The sequence below is a fragment of the Curcuma longa genome, chromosome 16 (genome assembly GCF_044706935.1).
Source record: "Curcuma longa cultivar G26 ecotype Majalengka, Jawa Barat chromosome 16, ITB_CL_G26_1.1, whole genome shotgun sequence".
NCBI lineage: Eukaryota > Viridiplantae > Streptophyta > Magnoliopsida > Zingiberales > Zingiberaceae > Curcuma > Curcuma longa.
Window position 1 is genome coordinate 9895507 of NC_133876.1, and position 12594 is coordinate 9908100.

At 34.5% G+C, this 12594-nt stretch overlaps 1 protein-coding gene across 4 annotated transcripts in view; it reads left to right on the plus strand.

The window, feature by feature from the left end:
- LOC141847461 (nuclear-pore anchor-like) overlaps positions 1-12594 on the plus strand; it is a 46336-nt gene that overhangs the window by 23801 nt on the left and 9941 nt on the right. For 2 of the 4 annotated variants that reach the window (XM_074735507.1, XM_074735510.1), the window contains 19 exons: positions 82-186; positions 292-405; positions 491-569; positions 1653-1696; positions 1793-1866; positions 3118-3220; positions 5610-5744; positions 5815-5913; positions 6170-6211; positions 6297-6350; positions 7360-7539; positions 7618-7665; positions 8345-8395; positions 8740-8823; positions 8906-8980; positions 9090-9274; positions 9359-9461; positions 10696-10812; positions 11241-11333. In XM_074735507.1, the coding sequence (XP_074591608.1) occupies positions 82-186; positions 292-405; positions 491-569; positions 1653-1696; positions 1793-1866; positions 3118-3220; positions 5610-5744; positions 5815-5913; positions 6170-6211; positions 6297-6350; positions 7360-7539; positions 7618-7665; positions 8345-8395; positions 8740-8823; positions 8906-8980; positions 9090-9274; positions 9359-9461; positions 10696-10812; positions 11241-11333 (1785 nt within the window). Of the gene's footprint in view, positions 1-81; positions 187-291; positions 406-490; positions 570-1652; positions 1697-1792; positions 1867-3117; positions 3221-5609; positions 5745-5814; positions 5914-6169; positions 6212-6296; positions 6351-7359; positions 7540-7615; positions 7666-8344; positions 8396-8739; positions 8824-8905; positions 8981-9089; positions 9275-9358; positions 9462-10695; positions 10813-11240; positions 11334-12594 lie in introns of all 4 variants that reach the window. The other 2 variants (XM_074735508.1, XM_074735509.1) reach the window with 2 other exon arrangements.

Genomic DNA, 12594 nt, shown 5'->3' on the forward strand with positions numbered 1-12594 from the left:
GTGAATTTTTTTGTCCTTGGTCTCTTCTAAGATATAGCACATGGTTGTTGGATATTGATGTTCTGTGATTTGTATTAACAGATTTCTTTCAAGGACATAAATGAACTAGTAGAGCAAAATGTCCAACTTAGAGGTCATGTTGCCCGACTTTCCACTGAAATGGAAAATAAGGAAACAGAATTAAAGGTAAAATCTGAAAGTAAAATTTTCTTTTGTGTGTCCTGTGGAGCTCATTTGTTTCCTCACTAATTTATAGTTTATGATTTACTTGGTTTATATTTTCTCTTCAAGGATGCTTTCCAAATTCAGCTCCAAAAGATCACTGCTGAGGCAACAAGCAAGGTTGAAGCAGTGCTTAAAAGGTCTGAAGAACAAGGGCAGATGATTGAATCTCTTCACAGTTCTGTAAGTCTTTGCAACATTGTGTTGTTCATATTTGATCCTATGAAAAGTATGCACAGTCAATTGCTTGTTGTCCTATCACTTGTAGGTTGCTATGTATAGAAGGTTGTATGAAGAAGAGCGGAAGATATCAGCATCTACTCATCCAAACACTGGTGATCTTGCAGGTATTTTTGTCTATTTTTCCACACTTTTTACCAATTCCTTTAAGAAGGAAACACTTGATTTCATGGATCGTTCATGACCTTTACTATTAGGGTTGTACTCTGGAAACAACCGCTTTGCCTTTTGGTGTGCTATTGTATGGATGCTGACCTCTTTGTTGATTAGATTTGGTGCTCACTTTTGTGAGGATGATCCTCCCATGTTATTGATTTGCTGTTTTGACACTGTTACAATTTTCAGATTTCCATTCCTTTGGTCAAAAGTAATAAGAGTTTGAGCATATAGTTGTCATCCTTCAAATCTTCTGATGCTAATTACTAGCACTATGGGCTTCCCCAAACATGAGGTTGTGTGAACAATGAACTAACTCGCATTCATGGAATATGCACTATGTGTAAATTATTGAAGAACTAAATGGTTTTATTGCCTTTTGCATAAAGTCTGAAGAACTAGAGGTTGGTTATATGTGCATGTGGTGTAATCGCTTTGCAAGAAATACATAAAAACCTATCTAATTGGTATTAAACACTCTTTTCCTTTCCCTTTCTTGCCACTCTATCTCCTCTGCATCACCCTCCCTTCATTTGATTTCATCTCTTCACATGTTCATGATCCTTAATTCCATCTTACTCTAGAGGCCACTCACCTATGTCCGTGATGCTTCCCTTTGCTTGCATATTTTCCCTTTTGGTGATGAACCTTTCAACCTTTGCACAACATCATTCCAACCAGCAATTGCAATCTTTCCCAACTCCCCCCACAAATAAGTATGAGCTGGATGTGAATCACCTGATCCATTCTTGGAGGCCAAAGAACTATCCAAATATACCAAGAGAATCTTGAATATGGTGTTTCACACATTTAGCACTTCTGCTTACAAAGGCTGCCACCTGTATGGTCAGATCAACCAACAATCCACCATTGTTTAGTTTCACTTTGCACCGATCTGGTGATTGTTGATCCATCTTGTTATTCCATGCCTCTTTGTTTTGTCTGGAGATAAAAAAGATTCCAAGCTTGCCTTCATGAATCTGAAAGTTTCCTTATTGAACATTCTGACATTCCTGCATTCAATATTTTTATAGAAGATCGAAACAAGGAGCTAATGATTATGTTTGAGGGTTCTCAGGTAATATTTTTTTTATGTATCAACTGAGTGATCATCCCTTTTTGTCTCTTGATTTTAATTTTTAGATTCACATGGTCTTTCTTGCACTCCCATCAGGATGTTTCAAAAAAGGCCTATGATCGACTTGCTGAACGCTCTAAAGGTCTTGAGGAGGATTTGGCAAAATTGAGGTATTGCTGATTCTCTTTGGTGCACTATATCTAGTTGTTGAAGCAGAATATTTTGGTCTATGACACAATACTTCCAGTTGGTAAAACACTTGTATTGTTGCAATCTAATGTTTGGAGAATATGCATTAAGCATATTGCTTGGGCATTTATTATGGGCACTGCATTGTTCATTAATTTTTTTAAAGATCTATGTAATGTTTACTTGTATCCTAGTATTAGCCTCACCATTAATCTCTTCCTACTGTTTTTCCTTATTTTATTATTTGGCTAGAACACAAGTTATTTGTAAGCCTGTCGTAGCCTTCATTGGTCAGTTTTATGGCTAATAACTCATTATTGTGTTTAATTCTTGATGGAGTGTATGCCCAAGGATTTGTAGCTTACTATTCTCCAGATCATCAACCAACACTTTTAATTTGCTTATAAAAATGGTAGAAGTAGTTCCTCATGAAACTGATCCAAACATCCTTGTGTGATTGTGTGCTTTGTGTATTATAATAAACCCCACTTACAACCAAAGAAATTACACTTTTTACTTATTCAGAGAGTTTGCTCCATTATCTTCTATCTCCCTGTAGTAATTTGGATAAAAGATATTTTTATCTCAAGTTGATTCATATAGTAGTTTTGCATGCAAATATGTAAGAATTCTTCTTTGATTTTGAAGTGTATATTTTGGCACATATGCATTCTAAACTTTCGACTTGTCAAGAGGTGCCACTTAGCAGTGTTTGCAAGCATTTTTTTTCTCTGAACATTATATGCTTCAGAATTTAAGGTTTTCTAGTTCAACACTTTGTAATATTCATTACTGAATCCCGTAGGGGAATTGTTCAATTAAAACTTTCTGTAGATGGCTTCATGAAACCTTTTACTTGCACAAAATTACAATGCCTGTCATGTGCAAGTTTCAGTAACCAGTTGATGGCATGTGCCAGTTGTCTGGCACTCCTTATGAAATATTTTGGTTTTCTTGTACAAGAATATCCATGTGAACAGGGCTTGTATGGCTATTCTTGGTCAATCAAGAGTTTTTGAGAACTATGCCATATTGCAACTTAAGTTTCTAGGAGTGGTTCTATCCATCCTGGAAATGATGTTATTCATTGCAATTGCATTCAAAATGATAAACATAAATATTTTTGTAATATGGAAATTGTAAACACACTTTGATCATGACTATTCATCTTGCTTATTTGTGTTATTTTGTTTTCTAAACTGTGTGATTCATGTTTTCCTTCTTCGTAAAAGGGGTGAAGTCACACTATTACGATCAGAACGTGATAAAAAGGTTCTGGAAGCAAACTTTGCTAAAGATCAACTGGGTGGGCTGAAGAAGGAAATCGAACACCAGGTAGGATTTTTTCTAAAACCAGCACCATAATGTGTCTTATTAACTGTCTGTCATTGTATAGCTAATTGCCAGACTACTTAGTTTACTGTCCTTTTGGCTACCTGCTTTAACAGAATTTTCTTATCTTGTTTCTTGGATAAGTTATTTATCATCAATGCTTGTAAGTTTGTGAAACCCTGAATATTTCCTAAGATACATTTGTGCAGCATTTGCAAAACTGTTGTGCACCATCTCTTGTTATGTCTACTTCTGTGATGCTTGCCTGTTTCATAACCACAGTAAAATTGACCCTTTAATCAGTGAGTTTCTGGTGAAATCAGTACAAGTTGCTGGTTTCTCATCTGCCAAGGTGCTAGGCAATCATCTGATCCAAGTGACTCTTAATTTCATAAAGAAGTAGGCACTTCTATATATGATCACTGGAACACAAACTATTCGCACAATATTGAAGACTTGTTATCTTTGAAATGTGTTTTTTTTGGCTGCATTTCCTTGAAAAAATAACAAGGTAAGGCAACACCCAGTTAGTTGATCTACTGATGTATGCTTGCAAATGTAATGATCTAGTAATATTGAAGGTTATTAACTAACCAATCATGTTTACAAATCTAATTGTATTCTTGCTTTCTCTTTTGATTCTGTAAACTTTGGTTTTCTGTTGTATAACTTCTTTTCTTATTTCCTAAAAAGTAATGTGACTTAGAAGAATGGGTAGAGGGAGCAAGGTTTAAAGTCTTGATCCGGGCTAATGTATTGGTTTTCAGTTGGAACAAGGTCTGATGACCATGCCAAGCCATGTGCTGGTCCCTATGTTGAGTCCTAAAAGCAGGAGGAGAAGATTACCTGGAGAAAGAAACTACTGGCTAGCCCTAGGAAGAGAATACCTGGAAGAAGAAGCTTCTGTTGAGCCCTGGGAAGGAGGAGAAAGAGGAAGAGATTACCTAGAGGAAGAAGAAGCTACTGCCTAGCCCTAGGAAGAGAATACCTGGAAGAAGAAGAAGCTTCTGCTGAGCCCTGGGAAGGAGGAGAAAGAGGAAGAGATTACCTAGAGGAAGTAGAAGCCTCCTTCGAGATCTTGCTTCATGGAATTTGAACAGAGGAAGAAGAATTATCCCTACACTGGGCCCTAGCTTTGCTGGGCAGAGGAAGATGTCTATGTAACTAAGAAGCAGCAGCCCTTGCTGCAGCAGAAGAAGCAGCAGCCTAGTTGCTCAGGAAGGAGGAACAATATGTTTTGGGTTGAGGATGAGAAGGTTAGTTGGGGTACAGGTCTTGGAAGGTTATGCATGCTAGCTGATATGCAGAAGGATATGTTTCACCTTTGCCCACCATCATGGAACAATCTTTCATACCTTGAGAAGGAATAAGAAGAATGACTATCCAGTTTTATTTCACTGTTATTTGTTTTTGTTGCCATAAAGAAATGACTCTTGAAGATCCAAGTTGTTGGAGGGATGGGCTAGGAAGACTTTGCCATCTCAAATGTAGTTAGGTTAATCTTGCATAATCCTAGGCTGTGTATTCAATGTAACCCTTGACACTTGGAGGATTACTCAAGTTGCTCTTAACAATTGTGTCTCAAGCTGGTCACAATGAATTTTGACTGAACTCATCTAACCTTAAACTGATAGAATAAATAATTGAACTGAATGTGTTGGTATGAGTGTTGAATCTTAAATCAACAAGGAAAAGGCTCCATCATCCTTGTTTCCTATTTTTTCAAGATACATGCAGCATAAACATTTACATTTTATCCAATGAATGATTTGACTAAGTGTACTGATGCAAGCTGGAAAGGGTTATTCTGGTGGAAATTGGATTTGCAAATAGATTCAGAATTTTCTGAATCTACTGACAATGTAACTTAGCAGATTCTTGCTGCACTTGTGATCTTTAACTTTATTTATTATGCCTTTTTCTTCACAGATGATTCATTTTCATCATTAATAAAATTGCTACTGAATTTACAATTGATGTGGCCATTTGTTAACTTTGGGACCATTATATTTTTTGCAATCCTAATTCCAAAATCAGTTATGAGCAACTGTCTCTTTAAGATAATGGTTGGCAGGTTTTACTATCAAAAACTCTAGTTCCAATTATTTATTCAGCTCAAGCAGTTGTCAGTTTTTTTTCCTTTTGAATGATCTGAAATATTCTCGCAGTTACATTGTGACGTTGATATGAATTACACACATACTATCATTCTATTAACTAATTTTGATGACATAGACCAATTTAGTAAATAGGTGAATTCTTGAATTTTTAATGTGTTGTTTTTTATGATACTTTTCTTTTGATTAAAACCATTTTTAATTTTGGAAGTTGTGTCTCTAGTTAACTTCTTGTTTATAATCTTGGGGTTTTTTTCTCTTCAAAATATCTGCAGAGGAAGGAAGCTAATGCTGTCTCAGCTAGAAATGTGGAATTTACTCAGTTGGTAGTTGATTTTCAGAAGAGGCTCCGAGAATCTTCTAATTCTGTACAAGAAGCTGAGGAGATTATAAGAAAACTATCCATGGAGGTTGGTTAATTATGTGTTACATTTCTTGTTTAGAGCCTGGGTGCACAAGATCAATAGGCCTTTTCCCCAGGTGTCTATTCTGAAGCATGAAAAGGAGATTATGACTAATTCAGAAAGGAGAGCCACCGATGAAATTCACAACTTATCTGAGAGAGTACATCGTCTTCAGGTGATGTTTGCGATTAATCTTCATATTCATAATTTATAGTTGTTTTGTTATTCTAATCATCTTGTCATTTTGTTGTTCTAGTTGTTTTGCATGTCTTCTTTCAATTCAGTTGGGTAGCATTCTATGCTTGTCTTTCTTTAATGCTAGAATGTAGTCATGAATATTATGCCAAGTTTAATTGTGAACTATTGTGTCAAAATTTGATACATGAGTTCATTTTATAAGCTATTGAGATATTCATTTGCTTTTGATACAGTCAACCTTGGACACCATTCAAAGTGCCGATGAGGTTCGGGAGGTATGTTTTTTTTTCCTTGTGTAGTTCTTTTGACATTGTTTCTAGGGACTTCATTGTATATTGTAACATTTTTCTGTTTATTCAGAATTCAAGGACAGTTGAAATTAAAAAACTTGAGGAATACTCAAAACGGGTAGAGGTATGGCAGTATTGTTTTTTTTACTTGATTATGCATTCTGCTGCCATTTTTTTTGTCATTTGTTTTATTTTGTTTGTCTATATCTTTTAGCATTTTTTTCTCCCTTTCTCTTGCTTTGGATCAGCAATGGGGATGGTGGGTTTGTGTTCTCTATAATTGCTGATTCGATTTTGAGATGCATGAAATACCATTTCAGTGTCTATTTCTTGAGTTTGGGTTGTGCTCTATATCAGTTTTTGAATCATTTGCTTTGCAGTTATATTTGGTACATGCGTATGTCACCTATAAATATGGCATCTCATTTTCTGATTGCAATTCAGCATCTGATTTTGTGAATGGAATAACTCATTTGCATTTGGTCAAATTGGCAAAGCTTATTTGTGGCTGTCATGTTACCATGAATGAAGTGTTGAATTTTTTTTTTTGTATCAGTTTTCATTAAACTGTCTTTGATGCTCTTTTTCTCTCTTTTTGATATCTAGCTGCTTTATAAATTCCAAAAAAAAAACTTCTTTCTGACAACTTTTTCATGCTGTAATATAAAATTCTGTCATGTCTTTGTATAGCTATAATCTTCATTTTATGGACTGTTGACTGGAGTTTATTCATCAATTAGTCTATTGAATTGGCTTGTTAAGGTGCTTTCATCATGGATTTGTTGTTCTCTATTCATTTTTTCCCTTTTTTTTTTTTAACATTGCTGTCTCATGTATTTCCCTCCCCTTTGCTGATTCTTTCAAATGCTATTTATTTGGCCCTTAACAAATTGAGACTATGTTATGAGTTTATATTGAAGTTTGATTCATGTTTAATGAGTTCAGTTTGAGTTTGGGCTTTTGATTCAGGCAAGGGCCAGTTAAATCAGGTTCAAATGCTGATCTACTTATCTTCTAGCTGCAGCTTATCTGGCTTCAACTGAGCTTCTTGACAATTTTGGATTTAATGTTTTTGGTTGCAAATTTTTTTGTATTTGTCACTCCCGAGTGGTTATGTCCAATCCATCTTACAGAGAGAATGGGCAGAAGCTAAGAGAGAGCTACAAGAAGAACGAGATCGTGTTCATGTTTTAACAAATGATAAGGATAATGCACATGAGACTTCTATAAAACAACTTCAGGAAATGAAGAAAGAATTAACTGATGCTTGGGCTGCTGTTACTTCTGCTGAATCTAGGGCTGCAGTAGCTGAGGTTTTCCTTTAAAAAGTTTAGCTAGTTAGTTCTTGTACTCATTGTTCAGATGAATTCTCATGTGACCATATCTTTTAGGCCCGATGTTCTGAGATTGAAACAAGGGTGAAGAGTGATGAACAAAAGGTAGATATGAAACCTTCATCTTTTTAGTTTATCTGGTCCCTTTTATGTCTTCTATCATTTATAAGCATAATAGTTGTATTTTAAGCTAAACCTTGGTTGCACAAATGATGATCTAAGATAGTTCATTTTCAGATGTTAAAGGACGAGCATTATTTTATGTGTGCAATTAGCTGTTTTATCTTGATTCAAAAATGACTAAGCAAACAAGAAATCCAAATGGATTATTGCAAAACCCAACAAATCTTTGATAGGAAAAAATTTAATGGCCTGTTTTGGGCTTAGAAAGTGATTTTTCTTGCAAATGAAAAAATTAATCCTGTTTATTTTTGGACTAAGTTAAAAACTTCTTCAAAAGCCTTGTTTAGTTATCGTTTCAGATGAACAAATTCTACCATGTCCTAAGTGTAAGTATGTTTCATGTTCAGAAGGAAACTAACTTGGTGAACAAATTGACACTTGTCAGTTGTGACTTGCATGTTTACTGCTGGAACTAATATCATTTGAAGTGGTTCCCTGAGCAAATAGAATTGGTGTCTGTAGTCAAAACTATGATGAACTTACCCATTATAACTGAAATTTATCCCCTGAGAATTTTTTTGATGATATCTAATAGCAAATAATTTTCGACTAACATCAAAATATATTTATGCTATTCATGTCATTTATCTAATCCATACAGGATGGCAAGGGTGATCCCAGATATGACCATCTAATGTTTTCTACCAATGAGGTATGTGCTGGCTTTCATTTGTTTACAGTTTGGCATTAATATCTCATTTCTATTTCATTCTACCGCTACTATAATTTCATTGACTTGTATATAATATAAATTGGTACGTCTGATAGTCCACAGCTTCGTACTTATTTAGTATTTTTTTAAGTTGATACAAATTTTGTGTTATGTTTACATCCTGAAACGAATCCACATGAATGTATTTGTTGTGCTCATGCTAGATCTCTCATCTTTCTTTTACAACAATATTATGCACTATATAAAGCATTCTCGTACATGTATAATTTCAGGGTGAAGATGATTGACTACATTAATTCTATTTCTTCTTATTGTTCTAATAGGATTCTGGAGAATTGTGGAGGGTGAGAGAGGAATTAGAAAGACTAAGAGAGGAGTCACGGGCCGACAAGGATTATATGGTTCAGGTACTTCAATCCTTTGTATTTTAGGATTATGGTATTTCTTTCATTCTTGTATAATTATTTGGGTGTGTTTCTTTTGGCACAGTACAAAGAAATAGCACATGCGAATGAGATGGCATTGAAGCAAATTGAATCTGCCCATGAGGCATACAAATTAGAGGTGATTTAGTGTTTGGTTAAGAAGATTAGAAGCTGTTTTTTTCTTTTTTATATCATCTGCTAATCACTCTTAAATTAAGAGTTTGCTGCTTTGTTTTTGATTGCTATAGGCAGAAAAAGTCAAAAGGGCATTAGATGATGATGTCTCTGCCCTCAGAAATAAGGTATCTGAGATGGAGAAAAAATACACATTGAAGTGTGAAGAAGTTGCTTCACTTAGTGAGGACAAAGATAGGGAAATCTCTGCTCTTTTTGCTGAAACTTCCAGTCTAAGGGTGGAAATTGCTCAGAAATTGTATGTTTTTATTTTTATATTAGGGTCTATGCTCCTCTTCAGCATACTGTACATGCTCATAGTATTTAGTCAATCTCATCATAGGGCTCAAATAGAATCGTTGGAAACACAAGTATCTTCCTTGAAAGAAGATCTAGATAGGGAACACAAGCGATGGCAAATTGCCCAACACAACTATGAGAGACAGGTAAAGTGACAAATTAAGAGACAAGTTTTTTAGTTCTTCTGATGATTTTTTTCTTTTGATGGCTGAAAAGTTTATATGGGTTGAAAATTTGTTTGAAAATTCATGAAATATTAATGTGACTTCATGTATAGTTCAAAACTCTAGGTTTATATTGGTAGTCTAATAGTATGTTTTTTACATAATCCACTTGCATTGAGCAAAGTTCTGATGTCAGCTGACTTTTAGCACCTACTCTGATAGCTATCATTACATCAGGTCCTTGTTTTGATTCCCATGCTCAGCTCTTCACACTGACATCAGTTTCGAGCCCAGTAACCTGGATATTGGTTCTGCAGAAAACTTTTTTATGTGGAATACATTTCAAGTTGGATTTAGGCGGCCTCAATATTTTGGATGGTATTGAACTGGTTGGCTAGGTTGGACTCTTCCAATATAAGCTAGAGTGAATATGTTCTTGGCGAATTATGTTTATTGTCCTAGGAAGAAGGCACGGAGTATGAAGGGTAGGCTGGAGACAAGCACAAGTATATCTGTGTATGGCTCGTTCTGTCATTCCCAACTGGTATGAAAATGAGAGATTTCTAGGGAATCATGCTTTTTATATTGCAAGTTCCACTCATCTTGTGGAAGGGTCTTTTGTGAGTGCATCCACATTACAAAATTAAGTGAAAATATGTTTTAAATTTATTGTAGATCCTTTAAAATTCATCATTTGAAGATTATATCAGTGATTTAATGTGCCACTCATGTTTTATAAGGATTTATTGAGTTTGAGATTCCTCTCTTTTGTGTCATCTTAAAGAATATAAAGATGAACATTTATAGTGAGTTTTATATATTAGTGTCAAAATTGATCATGATTTATGAATGCCAATATACTTTTTTTTTTGTCATTAACAGAGTTTATTTTTTTCTTTGGAATCTATTTTTTTCAGTTCTACAATGAATGCCACAACAAAATTTGGTACTAATTCCTAGTTATGTGCACTTATTGAATTGAATGAGCTTAATATTTTTGTTATTGAGATGCCAAAATTAGTAATATTTTTATAGTTAGTTCAGTAGAGTTTTTCTAAATCCTTTTTATGTTTATTTAATTTTTAATCCAATTAAATTTTGTATTTCTTCTATAAATTTAAAATTTTTTGACTTGCAATTACTTCTACTAGCTTTTTACTGTAATAAAATTTGTGAGTGAATTTTGTTTCTCTTAGTTGTTTTCTGATGCTTGCAGGTTATGCTTCAATCTGAGACAATACAGGAGTTGACTAAAACATCTCATGAGGTGTCTTCTCTGCAATGTGAAGTTGTAAAACTTAGGGAGGTTTCAGATATGCTGAAAAATGAAAATGTATACCTTTTTGGCCTTTAATGTGTAAAGTTTTTCAGCACCAGTTGGGATTATTTCAGTTTCACTTTGTTGGCATTTATGTTACTTTGACAGTAATACAAATTAGGAATTTAATTTTTAAAGTTGTAAGCTTTCTAAATGTATATATATCTTTTATTTAGGAGAATAAGTGAATTTAAGATAATTTTTGTTTTGGCTATTATGTTACTTAGAGTATAGGGGGTGATTCCAAATTTGATAAATTCTTTTAGTTATAGGATTATTCTTTTCTAGATAGTTTGTTTCTTTTTTGTTTGGGTTAGAGGCTGTAAAAAGGATTTCAATCTCTCATGTTAATAATTATTTTCTTCATAATAAAATTTGAATTCCGAGAGTTTGGTTTTGGAATTACATTAATTTCATTTTTATGATAGTTTATTTGTTTTCAGGAGATCCTAAAGTCATCTTGGGAACATGAAAAGACAACATTACATGCTATGAAGGATGAATCTGACAAGAAGTACAATGAAGTGAATGAACAAGTATGTGTTTCTTATTTATTTTTAAAAACACTACATAGAAGGGATTCAGGGTCTGTCAGGCCTTGCTTTCCAATGACTTAGATCTAGCTCATTATTATGTGCAATAAAATGTCATTCTGGGTACTCTTCATTTTGCAGCACTGTAGTATTTATTATTAATTAAAATTATGTTCATGCGTGAGAGTAGTTGTGATTGGTAATTAACACAGTTAAAATTAGCAGTGTATGCTAATGAGCATAAATAAGAAAGGAGATAAAATTGAAACTGTAATAGTACTGAATTCTATTATCCTTGCTGAGATATTGATCACATGTATGACACTCTTGTTGGAGAGATTATTTTTGCTTGAACTATCATGGCCAAAAATGGCATGTCTAAAATGGCTTGGAATGGCTTCTCCAACAGCCTCACTCCAATCCCTTACGAGCCTGCTATGCAGGTAACAAAATTTTGTTGGAGCAACACTATATGCAAGCTCATGCTATTAATAGTATAACCCACAAGAGAGACACAAAAAGAATAATATGGATATATCTCATTGCAAATACTAACTTTATCACATTTGAAAGGTTACAAGATAAATTTGCAAATTAAAATGCAAATTGGATATATAGATATGAAGTTTCTTAAACAACTTTGAATAGAGAAATTTAAAGTAACTTTGATGCCTATATCTATCCAAACCCATGAAAGAAATAAAGATATTAACTCAGCTTGTTTTCTGAAAGATCAAAAAAATTAGGAAAAAAACTTTTTTAGGGAAGAGACATTATTTTCTACTATTCGAATGTGATATTAAAATATATTTTTCTGAATTTGGCACACCAAGCAAAAATATTCCTCCTTCAGGTCATTATGGTTGGGCAGGCTTGGGCTAGGTGTCTTGTGTCTTTCCCGATAGGACAACATAGCCCTTTCGACTTGGTTGATCCGCCATGATTGATTGAGTTGCCTAGATCAACTTAATTGATTGACCAAGAGGTCCAATTGGCCAAGCCAAATCAACTTGCCTCACTTGGTTGACCAAACTGACTGAGCCACTTGGTTCACGCAAATTCAATTGACCCACCTTGTCCCATCAGACCAATGGGCCTACGTGGACTGATCAATCTACTTGGACCCTTGATTTGACCAGATCATTTTGGCTCAACCGACCCAATTGGATTCCCTTGCTTGACCAATCCATTCTGCTCGCCTGGCTCTAGAGTTGTCAAACGGACCAATCCATGGTGGGGTGGGCCAACTCACTAGAAATCCATC